Genomic DNA, 18,526 nt, shown 5'->3' on the forward strand with positions numbered 1-18,526 from the left:
TCTGCTGCCTGCAGTGCCATGGATAAGTGGGAATCCAGTTTTCTCTGCTTTTGTAAGGGATAGGGAGGAGTTTGACAGGAGGTGGCTTGACTGCAAAGAGAGGCTTGCCACATGCATCTCCTGGCAGAACCCTGAGCAAGAAACTTGACTTAGATAAAACAGGCAGTAAAATCTGTTTTGATGCCCATTTGCCACCTGCTGCCATGCTTTCCTTAGAGCTTGGTCATGGCACCTGCCAGAGATCAGAAGTGTTTGGACCATTCTCTCTGACACATGGTGTGTTTTTTGAGGTTGTCATGTGCATGCCCAGGAGCTGGACTCAATGACCCTTTTGGGTCCCTTCCCACTCAGGATATTCTATGTTCCTGCTGACAATGCAGCAGAAGTGCAGGCTCAGGGGTCACAAGGTGTGCCTGGGCTCCCCCTGTTTGAACAGAGGCTCCAGTCTCTGTCTGGGGCCAAGGGGCCTTGGGGGAGCCTTGAAGGAAAGAAACCCAGAGGAAAGCTGGGATCAGTCAGCCTCATGTGGCATCAGAAGAGGCTGTTTTACCTCCTTTGCCAGCTTCACTCCATGCTCATAGGTGAGTGGTTTCTCCTTCATGTAAAGAAGCCGCGCCAAAGTTTTGGGATCATCCCGGAGGTCAATCTAGGGCAAAATACACAAAATCTGGGCTGTGATTCTTGAGGCTGATACTCATGGCTTTACATCAGGGCATCTGTATCACTCCTCAACTCAGGTGATACTTCAGAAATGAATTGCACATTTACTTACCTTTTTTCTTTCAGTTTACATGAATTATCTCTCCTTTGCAGGTTGTTGGGCCACAGCTCAGATGGGTGTGGTACAGGAAAGAGCCCCACTGGTGGGGGAAGCTGCTGCAACCCTGCACTGCATCACCCAAACCCCACCCTGACAGGCCAGACTGACACAGCTCACTCTGACTTGAAACAAAATCCTTTGTTTCCACAGAAGACATCAAAGTGAAGTATTCTGGCATTTCAAACCCCTCTATTTTCAGACTGTGTGATCGAAAGGATAATACTTTTATTTTTAAATGAGTGTTTTAGATTATTCCATTGTAAAAAACAAATGTTTTAATTATTTGCCTTTCCTGTGGCATGAAGACTTTGGTTTTGACCAGCATTTGATCTGTTTCTCTAATTTGACTTAGGTTACTGTCCAGTGCTCTGACATTTTCTGTGTGGTTGTATCCCTACCCTCACAGTCTCTATCCACTCTGTGTCTTAGTAACAAACCCATATTTAAGGCATTTTTATTTGATTGACAGATTAATAGGTTTTAAGGCCAAAATAAAGGGATTTGATCATTCAGTCTGACAATCGCTGTAACACAAGCAGGATGGTGAGTCACCAGTTGTAATGTTGATACAAAAGCATGAAGGGAGGCTACTTCCTTCCCATGTCATTTGGCTGATTACTCCCATTCTTAAAATTTAGTTTGAAGTTTAGCTTCAGCTTCTAGCCACAAACTTTGATGGTTTTTCCCCCTCATCAGAGACCTGTACGAAAACGTTTCTCCCTCTAGGTATTTATGACACATTAATATGCATTTGAATAAAAAGATGGGATGAACGTTGCCAGTCTGGACACCTGCACATTGGATTCCTTTCCCAGTCCTTGAATTTTCCTCTAATGGGAAAATCTGGCTGAATTTCCTATGAGTTCAATAGGAAACCTTTCCAGATGCTCAGGAGGAGCTTTACCTGTGTTCCTATGAGGACATAAGGCACGTTGGGCATGCAGACTTTCAGCTCAGGCACCCACTCCTCCTGCACGTTGTGGTAGGAGGCAGGATTCACCACGGAGAAGCAGATCAGGAACACGTCTGTGTTGGGGTAGGACAGGGGTCTCAGCTGGTTGTAATCCTCCTGCCAGGGGACAACAGCAAGGGTGTCACAAGGAGGGGATGACTCCAAGTGGGGGTGTCACGTTGGGTTTGATGAAGTGGCCAGCACTGTCCGTACTCATTCACACTTCCCAAGCTCCAGGTGGCTGCTGGAAGGGGGGGAGCCACCCCTCAGAGGACAAGGGTGCTGATTTATCAGCATTTTACAAAAAGAGCTGAAAGATGCCCCATCTCTGGGGGGTGTTCAAAGTTGGATGGGGCTGTGAGCAACCTGGTCTAGTGAAAAGTGTCTCTAACCCTGGTGGGCTGTGTGTGTTTGTTTGTGTGTGTGTGTGGAATTAGATAATTTTGAAGGTCCCTTCCACCTCAATTATCCTGTGATTGTGTGAGCAAATCTTGTTTGTGTTATCTGTGGAGCTGGTGGTGCAGAAGGTGATGCTGAACAGTCCTGCAGGGTGCACAGCAGTGTGCCAGCCAGCAGAAGACATCCTGAAATCAAAAAACAGATCAAATCCAGCCCTGCAGTACCTGGGTACTCACTGTGGGTGATTTAGTGTTTCCACAGGCCATGGATGGTGGAAGGAGATGTTTTCTCCATAGTGGTGAAGAAGGTGAATTTTCAAACACTTGAATCACAGCTGTGCTATGTCATGAGCTGGCTTTGATAGCTGAGTTTTGGGGAAGAATTTGGGTCTGTTTTCAGGCTTGAGAAGCTGAGAGCAAACAGAGGTTTTGCAAGCAATGTGAAAGCCTGGCTCTTTCTGACAGTGGGAGCATTTGTAGCTGTGTCTGGTGGGTACTGTTCAATGAAACCTCTTAAAAAACTTCAGTGCAATGAAACAGATGCTTTTTAGAGAGCATACATCTGCTCCAAAGGCTTTTTTAGGGGTTCCAGAATTAAAAAAGGGGAAAGGAACACAAAGTTGGAGTGTGGGAAACAATAAATACATGCTGCTGTCAAGCCTGACTGCAATGTAGATCTGCAGTTTATGGTTTCTGCATTCTGGACAAGTCTCAAATCTCTGCAGTCTGGTTGCTTTTGGTTATAACTGTGAAAACTGAACTGGTGTGATTTGCTTTGCAGATACAGACTAGTTAATAAAAGGAAATAAGGTTAATAAAAGGGGGGAAAAAGACACCTGGGTGCTGTTTTTCAGACTCAAGAACATTTATTTTAGGCAGGGAAAACCCACATTAGGGGCAGGAGCAATGCAAGCTGCTGCCTGTCCTGCAGGAGAAAGTGATGCAGGACTGTATCAGTGTGTGTCAGAACAGATGATGTTTTAGTGCAGCCTTATCTCTGCCTTGCTTTGATTGGATCAACTAATGAGAGGACTTAATTGTGAAGTGAGATTGGCAAATCACCTTTCTGAAGTCTCTTTTTCACTGACTATACAATAATAAATTGACCCAGACTCCTTCTGGATCAACACTACTTTCCAAAATATACCAATGAATTACTCAAAGCCAGTTTGCAGCAACTGTTTCTAAAAAAAATCCCCCAAAATTTAATTATTTATTCTGAAAGGAAGCATGAGCCCAAATTTAGCTCTGTGTCAGGAAAGAAAAGTTTAAAAAAGCATCCTGAAACACAAACAAAATGTTTTGTTTTGTCTAACTGGATGTTTATTGTCCCAAACCTACTTTGACAGGAAGAATAAATTCTCATTTACTACCTCCAGCCCTCACAGCCACAGTATTTGAAGTAAAACCAGAGTATTTTTCAAGTGGCATAACTGTGTCTTTATAGTGGCATAGAAAGATCTGAAGAAGGATTTACAGGACAAGGTGTTTGGATGTATCACCTCCCAAGAAAGTGGACTAGGAATTGGAGTGGATTCAAGGAATAGAAGGAAAAACCCCTCAGAGATGTTTGTGGGGTTTGTGGGGTTTGTGGGGTTTGTGGGGTTTGTACACCAGCGATGCAGCTCATGAAGAAGCAAAGTCAGTGACAGGAGATTTATCCAAGGCTCTGGAGGTGGCAGCCAGCTCCCAGCAGGGGTTAATAGAGACAAAGTGGATGCCAAGCTGATGGGATCAGAGGAGAAATTGCATTGCAGAGACAGTTTTATGTGGATGCTGGGGGTTAGGAAAGCCTGGCCTGATTATGGGACATTGTTTGAAGGCAGAACATCAAACCTGAGGTTGATTGTGGCACAGCCACCACGGGCTGACACCCGCAAAGATCTTTTCTGTGCTCGTCGTTTAGCTCCTGAACCAGCCACGTGGTGGCAGCAAGCCTCAAGGAATCCTTATCTAGGCGTTTTGGTGGGAAGAAATGGGCTAAATATAGCCATTTTCAATATTCCAGACGTGCATATTTAGAGAGGCTGGGACTTACTGTACCATTAAAACTAGAGATTAAAACCATGAGCGCTCTGCTTGGCTGTGACAGCTCCAGGAGCCTGCATTTAATTTCATTTTCCTTGTTCCTTCTGAATCCCTAGAAAATCCTTTTTCAGGAGGAGCATTCCTGATTTGAGGTGTGAGCACAGAGGATTATGTAAGTGTGAGCAGGGACAGCCATGCATCTCATAGCAGAGGTCTCACCTCCCACCAGGGCACATGGGATTTTTCACAGACGGGTTAAAACACAAATATCATGGATCCTGAACATGAACAGGAACCTCCAGACCACATCAGACAAGGACTCCTTCTCTGTACCTGCTCTCCAGGGGAAGGCCTGATAGCTTTGCAACAAATAAAATAAAATAAATAAAAATAAAATAAAATAAAATAAAATAGAAAAAAGAAATAAAAAGAAATAAAATAAAAAGAAATAAAAAGAAATAAAAAGAAATAAAATAAAATAAAATAAAATAAAATAAAATAAAATAAAATAAAATAAAATAAAATAAAATAAAATAAAATAAATAAAATAAAATAAAACCTTGCCATGGACCTTTAGAAAAGACAGCCCTACTGAGTAATTTTTCATTCTGAGATGGTCAACCTCACAAATAATGTAAAAAAAGGGACTGAACATTTCCATGGGTATGGGGCCCATCCAGGGAGGAGTGCTGTAGCAAGTGACAGTCATGTTTGGGAAGGGACTCGAGTCCTTGTGGGCTTGAGCTGTGGCTGATCAAGAATTTATCTTTATTTATTTATTTATTTTCCCAGCTCATGCTTGCATTGTGCTGCCTGCTGTTTAGGGAGCATGAGGCTTCCCAGTTAACATTGCCTGGCCACTGGCTTGGCCTGGAAATGCCAGTGCCAGACCTGGCCCTGCTGAGTTATTTGCCTGTGACTTGCCAGGACCAAGATCAGTTGGTGCTCCTCCCTCCCCTCCACCTTGGCCATCAGCTCAGCAGTGTTTGGGCCCCAAAAATGCAGCAGAGTTGGCTTTTTTTTTTTTTTTTTTTTTTATGTTGTTGCTGTGCTGATCTCTTGTACACTCTGCTAAAGCATTTTGCACCTGAGTCCAGCCCAGCAAGAAGACCAAAGTTTTTCCTCCTAGGACCATTTGTGCCAGGGATACAGAAAGCCAGATACCTCAAATCTGGGGTCTCTGCCAGCTCTCCCTTCAGGCTGACAGAGGGTCCTGCTGCAGGAGTACATTTTTCAATTGTTATTTCATTAGCATATGTTTTATAGCATTGCAGTGTCAAGGGCTATTTCTGGCTATGACTTCACACTGATGCCTTTGGAAAGCCACACAGCACAAGGAGAAGGAGGGAGGAAACAACCCAGATGATCTGTTGTTATAACTGGAGCATGTGGGAAGCATCATCCCTCCAGCCTCCACGGGGACAATCCAGTCATCACGGGCTGATTCACACTCTGGGCTCTGCCTGGAGAGCCACGTCCTCTGGAGCAGGGTCTGGAAGGGACCTGAGCTTGGTGAGCTAGAGAAAGGGTTTGGAGGCAGGTGGTGAACTGTCTAGTGTGAAGCAGGGGATGGCAAAATGCTGAGGAATGGATGGAGGGGTGAGGCTTGTCAAAGAGACAGCTGAGTGTTCCTTCTGGCTCAGGAGGACAAATGAGAGGAGGTGTTGCTGCGGAAATGGGTGGCAGGTGGAACTGTCAGCCCTACAAAACAAGTAGGAATATTAAGGCACGGGGTGAAAACTGACTGGGAGCTGAATATAACTCCAGTCTGGCTTGCAAAGGCTTGCAGGGCTGATGGATCGTGGCACAGGCTCTGAGCTCAGAGTTTGTGAACACAGAATAAAGCACTGAACAGGATTTGGACATGGGGCAAGGGCTTAGGTCATATTTTGGGATTGGCTTTTGGATCATCAGTTTTCACCATGTGGATAGGAAAGATGTGTGGTCTGTGAGGGCCACCAAAGCAGCCAGGACTGATGGTGCCTACAGAAACATGATAAGAATGAAACTAAAGAAAGTGAAACCCAAAGCATCAAAGCCCCAGTTCTGCTGAGTGCAGGTTTTTCTGGAAGTGACAGTCTGTTCTGGTGTGGGTTTTTTGATCTCTCTGCAGAGTGCTGCAAAGTATATTCTGCAAGAAGTGGCCTTTTGCAGACAGCAGGGTCTCCTTCTGCACTGTTTGTGCCTTTCAGCAGTCAGTCATGGCCAAAACCAGCACAGCCGAGAAGAGCTCCTGGTGGAAGCAAAGCCCTGCATCCAGGGCTGCTGGAACCCAGAGGGAGCGAAGCAAGTTCCCAAATCTGCTTTCTCTCCGGCTGGCTTCAGTGTCAGCTGTGACTGGAGGAGCTGGTGGATGTGGGTTACAACATTCCCAGTCTGTGAGGAACCTGGAGCCTCCTCCCTCTGCTCTCAGCAGATGATTTCCTGCAAGGTTTCTGTGCAGACTATGTCCCTTTCTTTATTTCGTCACTCACCAGCATCTGGAGTCAGGAGAGGGAAATTTCACCACAAAAAATGTGTTGTTCCCTGTACTTTATTCTGCCTTTCTGCTGGCAGAGCAAAGCAGTGAGAAATAATTTCTCCTCCTCTCCAGGGGGTGAAAATATTCTGCAAGCTTTGAGTGCAATCACACTATATCAAAGTGTGGACAGTGGAAACAGCAAAAGAATTCTAAATGTAAGTAAGCATGGGATACAGGCTGTCTTGTAATGGACACCCTTGTCCTGGGAGAAGAATGTTGGGATGGATGCAAATCTGGCTGGGTTACCACTTGAAAGTCAACAGCTGGTGACTGATGGACTGGTGCTGAATTATACCAGTTTTCTGATCTTGAAAAAGGGAATTATTCTCTGTATGTTCAATGCCACCATGTGGTAAAGGTAAGAAAACACTGATGACACAAAGCATGGTATTTGCAGTAGGAAGGTGGATATATGGGGGGGTTGCACAGCCTCATCAAACTTTTTTTTTTGATTAGGCAAAACACAGTCTTAGGGATGAGTGTATTTGTGTGTGTTTTACTGCTGAAACAGAATGAAAACAAAAGGGAGAAGGTCAGCAGTTCAACCATTACAACTCAAACCTGATTGTTATTATTTGTGAAAAAAACCCCAGCAAACTCCACAAACATTACCGACAACAAACCTCAGTGTATGACAGTAACAAACAAACCATGGGGAAGGAAAATCATAAATGTTTTGCAGTTCTTTACCTGCCCTGCAGTGTCATAAAGCCCCAGCAAGTGTTGTTGTCCTCCCACAGTCACAGTTACTGGAAGAGAGAAACAAGAAATGTTATTTGTGCACAGGCCAGTGGCTTCATTTTGATGTGTTTTAGTCCCAAAATGCCAATAGACACATTATCAGGTGTCCTCCACTGGGCATCCCGAACCCAGCACATCTATCCAACCCAAACTGAATCACAACAAAATCAAATCCTTTATGCCAAGATCTCATTTCTGTACAAACAGCCAAGGGTGATGAACTGCACACACTGCTGCACACACTGCTGCCATCAGGGCCCAGAGACAGGGGGACATTTGCCTGTCTCTGCAGCCACCAACTGAACATCCTGGACTTAAAGCACAGAATTCCTGCCTCCCCACCATGGGCATTGGGGTGGGCTGGTCATGGATCATTGGGAGGATTTTTAATTATTTTATTTTTTCCAGACGGTGAAATGATGAAGCATTCAGCAGTGGCTGGTGTTTGGTGGGTCTCACTGGAGGTGCAGCTGTCCTGCCCTGTGCCATCTCAGGTGAAGTGGCAGTGTTTAGTACCAGGCTGTGTGGTGGATGATTTGAAGGACGGGAAGGAAGAGGAGCTGGAATATTTTCAGGGATGTTGACCACATTCTGTGGCAAATGAAGGAAAAGCTTAGTTTGTTGATCACATATTTACTTCTTTAGCAGAAATCACGTTGAACTTCATTTTGAGCCCATTGACAAATTTTGACATTGACAAAAATGTTTTCTCATTGTCTTTGGATGAACACCATTATTAGCTGATTCCTGTAACCAGTGTTATTTCTTATACAGGACATGATCTGGGTTAATGACATTTAGTTAACCAGTTAATCTGCTTATATCATTACTACTCAACTGGAAAGAAAGGGGGGCAGTCCTGTTCCACCCATTAGTCAACAGGAAGCCTTCAAACATTTGTCAGGAAGGTTGCTTAAAATAATTATATTGTTGCAGCATATGGACTATTAATTTTTTTAAACATGAGGACAAGTGGCAGAGCATAGGAATGAACATAAAGGTTTGTCAGGAATGGGGGAAGAGGCTCAGACTGGTGCCCATCAGGTGATCACAACTGCAATTAATGAGGGCTGGGAATGAGTAATAGTTATTTTGGACAATAAAAAAAAAAGAGACTTGAAAACATCACGCAGTATCTTGCTGATTTTTTTGTTTGTTTGGTGATAAAATTTGTAGCAGAAGAGCAGCTACAAATTTATGGAATTTAATAGCTCCTGCACTGGGGAACCATGTCCTGTTTGAAATCTCTTGGACTGAAAGTCTCTGACAGTGTGACTGGCCAGGCTGACTATTCAGCAGCTTTATTTGCTTGCAGAGACACAGCAGTGTTGTCAGCACATAAACAGAACAAAACTGACATCCTGGAAGTACAAGGGCTCAGTGAGGACCAGACTTGCTGATGAGAGCAGGATGGGCTGCACTCACCCACTGCTGGGGCTGCCTTGGGATGTGCACTCAGGAGGAGGTGGGGAAGGGGAGAGAGCTCCCTCTCCTCATCTCAGCTCTGCACTCTGCAGCTCCAGGGAACTCATGGACACTGGGCATGGATGCCCAAGGGTGGAAGAGCTTGGGGAAGAAGTACAAGAGAGGGGACATGGGCACCAACACAGACAGGAGACTCTCCAGATGCCCCATCCTCTTCCTTCAACCTGACTTGAATGAAATAATTTAAAATAATCCTCCCTGGCGCCATGGTTTTCAACTTCTTGTGGTGTAGGGAATCCCAGAATGCCCCAGCAGGGGTATGAACTGTGTAAGTTACTGGCAACACTCCTGCTTTTCTTAGCTGCCTTCTCAGAAGCAGTGGGGGTTACAGGTGTCAGCGCAGCTCACCGGAGGCAGCGGGAAATGGGCTTTTTGTCCCCCCACTTGCAACCTTGGCAAGCCTCCAATCCGCCCTTGTGCCAACAAATGCAGGAGCCAGACCTGCTCGGGAGGTTTGACTCTGCTCAAGGACCAGCTGTGGGAGGATGTACCCTTCAGCTGAAGGCAGCTTTCCAGCTGCAGCGCACAGCTGGCCCAGGTGGTGTTTGAGAGGACACGCGGTCCCGAGGGCTGCGAACAGCAGTTCCCTGTCAGTCCTTGGTGGAATGTGCAGGGAGCCTGCAGAGCTCCTCCAAAGCAGGATGCTCTTGGGACAGCTGTGAGGCACATGGAGGTGCAGATTGTGACGGTGTTCACAGGGGTCTGAGGATGAGGGAAGAAACGAGGATCTGACTCCATGTTTCAGAAGGCTTGATTTATTATTTTATGATATATATTATATTAAAACTATACTAAAAGAAGAAAGGATTTAATCAGAACGCTAGCTAAGAATAGAATAGGAAAGAATGATAACAAAGGCTTGTGACTCGGACTCTCTGTCTGAGCCAGCTCACTGTGATTGGCCATTAGTTAGAAACAACCAACATGGGCCAATCACAGATGCACCTGTTGCATTCCACAGCAGCAGATAATCATTGTTTGCATTTTGTTCCTGAGGCCTCTCAGCTTCTCAGGAGGAAAAATCCTAAGGAAAGGATTTTTCATAAAAGATGTCTGTGACAGTGCAGATCAGCTTGAATCTGAAGAGCCATGTGGCACACATCAGTGCTGACAGGGTTATCCAGCTCTGCCTCTCCTGCTGGCTCACCCTGAGCACAGGCAGACTGGGCTGGGTCCTGCTTGCAAAGACGTCTTCAGTGCTTAAAAATCTTAAAAGCTGCACTGAAATTTACTCTGCTGTGAAGCTTTGCTGGCCCATCTCCTTCTTGGTGGCATCTGACTGAGAAAGCTGCACTGGCACAAAGCCCTGGTGCAGATACAAATTGCTGGCGTGTTCCAGTCATTAATATGGTTTGGAGATAAGCTGTTTGGATAGAGGATCAGTCCACCTCGAGTGTGCTGTGCTCTGCCAGAAGGATTTAACTCCTAGACTCTTATCTGTGCTTTGTGGTCCATGAAGTCACGGTGGATGTTTTGCAGCAGGTCTGTGGAGCCACACACTGAGCAGTGATTGATGGCTTGTGCAGTTCAGTTTGGCTCCTGGTCAGCTCTGGGAAATGCTGAGGGGGAATAAAGAGATTGGTGGTGTCCTACCATTACTCTTCCCCCACACAAGGGATAAGAATTGCAAGGGCTCTTGGAAAAATACATCCTGAGTCTACCCAGCTTGCATATCACATTTAATTCTGCTTCTACATCTTGTCCCTTATGTGTCCTGCTGTGAATTTCTGCATGGCACCAGTCCTATATTTTTACTTTTTCTCTCTTTCTTTTCCTCTCTTCTCTCCTTTTTACTTTTTTCCTTTTATCTTTCCCTCCCCTGTTTTTTCTTTTGCCCATCAAACTTTATGTTTTCTTTCTTCTTGTCTATTGTTCTAGCCTGTCTCATCATCAGAGGATATTCTTCCTGCCCATATCACCTCTGAATTTGCAGCTAACACCCCAGCAAAACTGCCTTGTTGGCTAAACCTCGAGTGTTGTCTTTGGATTCCTGGCTCTGAATGCAGTGGGGACCAAATGGCTCCCACTGGCAAATCAAATGATCCCTGGCTCTTGAAACAGTGATGTCCAGATTAATATATTGGGGCTAAAATTTCCACCACACTTTCAAGCAGGCAAAACAGATGTGAAAATAAATGGCTTTTCTCTGTGAAATAAATGGCTTTTGCCTGTGAAATAAATGGCTTTTGCCTGTGAAAACTTCATGGTGTTTTTATACCACGAGTTTATCAGTCTGCCTCTGTCAGGCAAGAGTCTCTTCAGAGTATCTACTTGGTGGGTCATATTTATGAGCTGAGATTGCCCTGCTAGATTTGTAGGCCTTAGTTTTGGCTTTATTCCAGTTTACTCTTACTCACCCTGTTATTATCTTTTCCTGTTCTCTCCGTGGACAGGCCTATGGGAAGCCAATGAGGAATTCCTTCCCAGCCACTGGGGTAATGCAGGCTCCTTTATGGGATTGTGAACTCGACTTTATGAGCAGTCTTGGAGTAACAAGACAAGTATGAACTCTCCTTGTCATTTACTGACTGTATTGATGTATTGATTAAGCACTGAAACGACCTGGCCTTTAGCACTGAGGGCAGTAGGGACTGCAGTAAAGTGAGGCTGAATATCTGCACAGTCCTGGCCCTCCTTTCTCTCCAGTCTGGGTTGCACCAGATGATGCAGCAGATGTTCCCCTCCCTTCACTAGGTGGCTTTAACCAAGGGCAGAATATGAAAACATTGCTTTAAAAATGATTGCTAGATCATAAATCAGCTGGGTATTGCTTACTAGAGTTTGAATAACTATTTTGGGTCACTTCCAAGGCTTTGTTGCAGGCCTGTGTGTCTGGGGTTCTGCTAATGGACCTCAACACAGAGCTTGACCACCACAGCACAAGGACAAGGTGTAGATGGATATTGTGTGGGATGGACCTGGTATGAGGACCAGGAACTGGTCTGAGCTGGGAGCTCTGTTTTTAAATCTGTGCTTAGTTTGTGTTTCTGGGGACAATGTGACAATTTTCATTGATGTTCTCAACGCTCAGATTGCCCCAGATCCACCTGTCAGTGGCCAATCTTTGCCCAACCTTTCTCCCATTGTGCTTTGTTCGGTAACTTTTTGGGACTGAACTGCACCCGTGGAAGAGCCCTTCAGCCAGACAGAAGCAATGTTCGCTGCACTGACAGGAATGGGACATAAATTGTCTGCTGAACTCTCAGAACATCTTCAGTTTGATTAATGGAGCAAAGCAACCCATAAATCTCTCTGTATGACACGGAGCTAGGATGCAATATCTCAGCCACGCTTAGCTGTGGCACGGGAGAGTGGATTTGCACATCAGGGGGAATTTTTCCATGCCAGTGAAGAAGTGCTTGCAAAACCCAAAGACTGTGAAACCCCCAGCCAGAATACACACAGGAGCCAAGCAGTGTCTAATGTGACATCAGACAGGAAAAGTCATCTATTTATTCTAGTGCCTTCCTGCCAACAAATTAAGGTCCAGCTGCTTCAGAGAAAGAAGCCAGGAGTCTGTGAGCAAGCAGGGATGGTGGCACCTGCCTGGGTAGAAAGACTTTCTCATAGTTTTGGGCAAATTAGATTGTTTCAAGCCTCAGACTTTCACAAGGGCCATCTTCTGCCCCAGGCAGCAAGCTCTGAGTATTAATCTGTGCATTTGACTGTTCACTATGATTACATGTACCTGGTGCATGCTATTTAACACAGAATAATCAAAAAATGATAAAATGATTGCAGTGGAAAGGACCTTAAAGCCAGTCTAGCTCCTAGCCCCCTGCCAGAACATGGGCAAAAGGACAGATCTTGGTCAGCAAGTTCCTTCTAAGGCACCTTCCAGGGTCATTCCTGTGATGTGAGGTTCCTGACACAGTGAATGTGGTCTGTTCTCCAGCAGCTGATGTCCCTGGGGATACTGACTGTGTGTTTGCTCACTGGGTAATATTTTTCCTTCCTTCCTAAATGCACTTTTGTGAAATCTCTTGTAATGAACTGGGAATTCCCCTCCACTCTACAGATGTCTTCTGCTCTCTGGAGCTTACACCAGACAGGACAGGAGTGTTCTGGTAGGAGTTTGTTTGAAGAAGAATGATTTAAAAAATCTGGTTTATAAATTGTCTTCTTTTTGTACTGCATAGCTCCTAAATAAGGGTCTCTGTGGCTGGAATTTGAAGATCCCTATCCCAACTAGGCATTGAAACTCAAAAAACACCTCGAAGGCATTTATATCAAAGATATTCAGATCTTTTATTCCCTTTGGTCCCCATAATGGTCAGGCATCTAAGTAACTGAGCTGGAACTACATATCCCAGGCTTTAAGAATTAGGAGCTTTGAATATTCCATCAGAAAACAAAGTGAATGTGGGTAGTGCATTTTTATAGCACCTTCTAAGTGCCTCATGTGCATTTCTGAATCCTATTTTGGGTAGTATTTTTCTTCAGAATATCTTTCTTTGGCTAATCCAGGTGGAGAAAATAAAACTCAGGGATTAGGTGTCATACAATGCTTTGATTTTGTTTGGGTCACTGTCTGGGAAACAATTTCTGTTGCTGTGGACCACCCTTCAGAAGATGTTGCACTACAGCAGCTGAAGTTGGGAATGCTCTGGAAACTGCAAATCAAAGCCCTGGGGATGCTACAATCCAGCAGCCACCAAAGGAAGACAGTAAAAAAAAGAAAGAGTAAGAAAGACCTTAAGGACAGACATGCAGGCCAATCCATGGCAGTCAGCCCAGCTGAGCTCTGTGACTGTTTCCCACTTTAGCCAGAAGCCTCACTTGCAGTGTTGCCCTTGGAAATATCCCTTTTGCTTTGGCTGAAAGGCAATCCTGCAATATTTTGTACCCAACACACCCAGGGCAGGTGAGAACTGGTGTTACAGCACCCTTGGCCCAGCAAGGGTCTGTGACTCCAGCCTGGGCCTTCCTTCACTTCCATGCATAGGGGTCATCTCCAGGGGTTTGAGCGATCTGATGCTCAAGGAATGTTCTCCCACTCCCTCCTTCATGACAAACAAGATTTGATTACAGCCAAATCAATGTTCTACCCCAAACTTACCCTGCAGCTTAGCCACATTCTTCTGAAAAGCAATTCAAAAGCATGCTATTTTACCCTGTAATTGGCCTAAATACCCAACTTCATGTGTAAATTTTACTAAATGCTTTGAATTGCTCTTGGAATCATCTACCACCAGTCACACACAGACCTCTGAGAGCCAAAGTTTTCCAAAAGAAAGGCTCTGAGTAAACCTCACCATTCCCTGTCACCTCATCAATGGATGAGATCTATGTTCTGCTGAGCAAATACTTCTGCCCATCTGATATTTACAATATCTGAAAAACATTTCCAGTCTGCTCCCTGTGGTGGGAGCACAGAGAGGCCTCCAGGGCTGGGATTCAGCTGATTTCACTCCTGTAGCTCTTGGTCTAATGAGGTGGTGAGGAATTCACTGCTTTTTCTTTAGGCCACAGACATTTAGTGATTCTAAAGCCAGATAGGATTCATAGCATCATTTATTCTGCTCTAAATAGCTTATCTAGTGTCTTCCTACAAGGCATATTTTCTTGTTCTTGAATTATTCTTGCAGCTGTTTTGCAAATATTTTGTTGAGCAGTTGCTGTGACCAGACAGTGTGGTCTAGCAGTGGTTTCATTAATGATCTAGCCAGAGGTAACATGACTTTCCTATTCCTACCTGTCACCCCCCAATGGCTCATCTAAAGCTCTCATTGGTTGATTATCCTCATTATTTAATGGGTCTTGCTGTGCTTTATTCCTTTCTTAAGGCTAAAGTCCAGTCATTCTTGGCTTTTGTATTTGCAAGCCTTTTTATTACATTTATTACATTCTTTTAAACTCTGTGGCTGAGTGGAAAATCTGGAGACTGCAACTCAAACACCCACTGAAGGCATCTCACAAAAGGGGAGGGGAACAGCCACACTCCTGCAATGATCCCAGAGCATGGAAGACAACAATAAAACTTTTTTGGAAGTCAACATTAAAGGCTTTGGGAAGTCTGGGGTTGTCTATGCAGTGACAAGCTTTTTCAACAGAATGTTTCAGCTCAGAAAAATGATATCCAAATACTTCTCAATGTTGTCTTTCCAGACATCTCCCCACTGCCTCTGGGGACTGCTCTTCACCCTGGGCTCTTATCTCTAAGAGGCACCACCTCCCCTCTTCCTTGTCCATACAGGTTTGAAGATTCCAGTGGCATCAGTGGGAAAATGCCCAATCCTGACTCCTGCTGCAGCCTCCCTGGGGAAGGAGGCTGGCACCAAGTGACAGTTCCATTGTCCCCTTCTGCAACAGCAACAGATTCATGGAGACAGTGCCATCCTAGAGGAGGAGTCACAACTTGTGCTGTGTGGATTTTTTGGAACCTGAGAGAAAAAAAAACAATGCAGCTCTTCACAGCTGGGTATTTGCCACTCAGAGACAGCAAACAGAGGAGGTGTACCAGTCCACCAATCACTTTTAATCGAGAAGCTCTAATGAAATATTCTCAATCTTTCAAAATGCACTGAGAAGTCAGACTTCAGCGCTGGCCAGCATACATGACATGGAACACAAAAGCAGTGGAGGTTGATTAGGAAAATGAAACAGAATGAATTTGGTCCAGAAATGGATGAAAGAGAATGGAAATTCCCAAAACTTTCAGAACAAGCACCACACTACATCTTGAGCCAGCTTCTGCTCAGTCTGGGACATTACTTATTTATAGGCAGCATGAATGAAGTTGATTTATCGGAATCATCAACCTCATTGTTTGTAAAATCAGCACTGGAGGATTTCCCCTGTATCCCCATGAATTATTGCTGTGCTAATCAATCCTTGAACAAATTCAGCTCCACTGATAGCAGGGTCCAAGGAATCCTGGGGTCTCTGTTTGCAAGAGAATCATGCCCAGTTTCTCCAGAAACACAGTGTGGAGGGAGCTCTTGGGACCTCAAGGTTGTGCAAAGCCCTGCTGGATGGAGAAGGCAAACATGAATACAGTCCTTGGGGAATTGAAGAGCAACTGACATTGTGTCCAAGAGAATGTTTTGTTAGATTCCTGTCTGTCTTAAATGGAGGGCTGAGCACTGCCACAGGCTGGGAGGTGCTTCCTGAGTGTTTCAGCTCCCTGTGCACCATCAGCTGGTCTCATGGAAGGAAGTTCTGCTCCTGAGTTAGAAACCAATAATAACTGCCAGATAAATGTAGTAAATTTGTGGGCAAATAGGCTCTGATGTGTGAATTTCAATGGTAATCTAATTGAAGGTCTTTTTGCTCTTTGCTGAAAGTTACAGAACTAAATCCCACCAAATGCAAGGCAGAGTAACAACTGTAGCATTGAGCAATATAACTAGATAGAACCTGATCATGTTCTTTTAAAAATGTGATTGTTCCTAAACAATGAGGAATATTGGATATTATCTGAATCCTGGTGGAGGGGAAATGCCTTTTCTGAGACCATCTGTGACATTGAGATGAATGAAAGAACAAAATTTTGGCTACGACTGTAGTGTAAACCTATTACAAAAGAAAAAAAAAGGCAACACATAGATTTTTAAAATACTTTAAGCTCTACTAAGTATTTTTGAAGTTTCCATTACTCTAGCACAATATTTAGGAAAATCAGTTTTTTGGAGCTGGGTTTATAACTCAAGTCAATAGCAAACACAGTAAAGCTCTGAGATTATTAAAGTGTAACTGATAATTGGAGTACCTTTATTAGTATTTTAACAAGTTATGCTGACCTGACCTGTAAAAGACCAGATACTACAGCATTTTCAGTTTACTTTAATACAGATAAAGTGAGTCAGGACTCTAAATCTTGAAACCTAACAGTGAAGGATGTATTTGGAGACTCCTAACAGTGATGCTGAGATCATGGTAAGCAGAGAAAGGAGTGGGAATTTTCCACCAAACAAAAAAGTGGGAATGAAGGGAGAAAAATACAGGAATAAAGAGAGTTTTTGACCATTTTCCTGTCTCTTCTCTACTGTTCATGTGAGGCAAAAGTCATGCCCCTACCTCAGCTGAATGCTGGGGAAAAAATATCCCCAAAGTTATGTCAGGCATCTGGTTATCATGGGAACATGAGACTTGGTAAATAGCATCAGAATAAATGGGAGATTAGTGGCAAAATGAAACAAAATGCACTGAAATGTGTCCAGGCAATACACAGGGTGTTTCCCAGAGCATGGGAGGACAAGTCTCCCTGTGTGGCTGGGGGGAATCAAGGCATCTCATCTCTACACTTGCACTGTTCAAAGGTCAGGATAGGGGGATATTTTTCCCTGGAAGGGAGAGGAATGCAGCCTGCAGAGGCAGTGCTGCCTCACAGTGCTGGCTCCTTGCTCTTGGTGTCCTTCTAAAGCCTGTGGTGTTTGGTCTGGGTTAGATGACAGTGGGAGCAGACAATGCTGATGGAAGGGCACAGAAAGTCAGCTCTGCAGTGGGTGGGTTGTCCCCACTGTGGGCTGGACCTTCCAGTGATGCAGCGACTCTGTCCCAGTGACTTGCACTGGCAGAAGGCCCTATCCATATTGACAGAGCACTATGGCACATCCTACCTCCACCAGCTGTGATTCTGGGGAAAAAAATGGCCTTTCTGCTTATCAGCATCTTCAATAAAAATTACAGGTACCAAAGCTAGAAAGGAAGAAAAAAATTGCCTGATACACAAGATGGGGACAAGAGTGTGTTTTCTATAAGAACCTGATATTAGGGGAAATATGATTTATAATATAATATAGGAATACAAACCAGGAAGCAGCCACAGCTTGGCTGCTGTCTGTGCAAAGAGCCTGGGACTCCTCTTCCTCACCCTCAGTGCCAGGTAAGCTGGGCAGGGCTGTCCTGAGGTGGCTGTGGTACCTAAAGGCAGGATGTGTCTAGTGCCAGGCTGAGGTGTTTGGGGTGCTGTATCTGGGCACAGACCTGCAGGACATGTGTGTGTGTGTGTGTGTGTGTGTCCCAGGCACTGCCAGGAGCACTTGAGCAAGACCTCTGCAGTCAGAGGCACTCCCTGGCTCAGCCAGCACAGCGGTGCCTCGGGCATCATTCCAGAGTTAGGGCAGCACAACTTAAAATAGCATCTGATGGCTCTGGGTAGTGGGACTTAAAATAGCATCTGATCCTGTGAGCTGTGAACTGATGGGGCAGGGGCACGTTTGGCACACTGAACTGAATCCAGCAGGCCCCAGGGTGATGCTGAGGTCAGTGTGAGAGATCAGGAGCATCAGGTTTGCCCAAACTCCAGTGCTTCTGTAGCTGACATTTTGCATGCCACCAGTCCTGTTTTGGGCAGGGGGAGGATTCAATGGTATTTTGTAACCCCTTCCCAACACCAGCCTCTGACACTTTGACTGCATCTTGTTTGTCTGACCTTAATACTGGTTTTTCCCCATGAGGCATTGCTTGAGAGGCTTGAAAACAAAATACCTGTTCCTGAGCTTAAGGAGGACCAGGACAGAAACTCTGCTTTGCATTTCCCTGAAAAAGAATCAGGCCCATTGTCCTTTGCACCAGGAACAAGCCTCAGCTGCTATTTGCCCTGCAGCTTGCAGAGATTAGCCAAACATTTGGGCAGC

The 18,526-nt window shown here is 44.9% G+C and overlaps 1 protein-coding gene across 3 annotated transcripts in view; it reads right to left on the reverse strand.

Annotated features, from left to right (window-relative positions):
* Positions 1-18,526, reverse strand: part of RHOJ (ras homolog family member J) — a 61,194-nt gene that overhangs the window by 8,331 nt on the left and 34,337 nt on the right. For all 3 annotated transcript variants that reach the window (XR_004060766.1, XR_004060765.1, XM_030949363.1), the window contains exons 2-4: positions 7,410-7,468; positions 1,725-1,889; positions 551-646 (exon numbers count right to left, since the gene is read on the reverse strand). Coding sequence is in view for 1 of the 3 variants with exons in the window: in XM_030949363.1 (XP_030805223.1) it covers positions 551-646; positions 1,725-1,889; positions 7,410-7,468 (320 nt within the window). In the remaining 2 variants the exon portion in view is untranslated. The remainder of the gene's footprint in view (positions 1-550; positions 647-1,724; positions 1,890-7,409; positions 7,469-18,526) is intronic.

The sequence above is a fragment of the Camarhynchus parvulus genome, chromosome 5 (assembly GCF_901933205.1).
Source record: "Camarhynchus parvulus chromosome 5, STF_HiC, whole genome shotgun sequence".
NCBI lineage: Eukaryota > Metazoa > Chordata > Aves > Passeriformes > Thraupidae > Camarhynchus > Camarhynchus parvulus.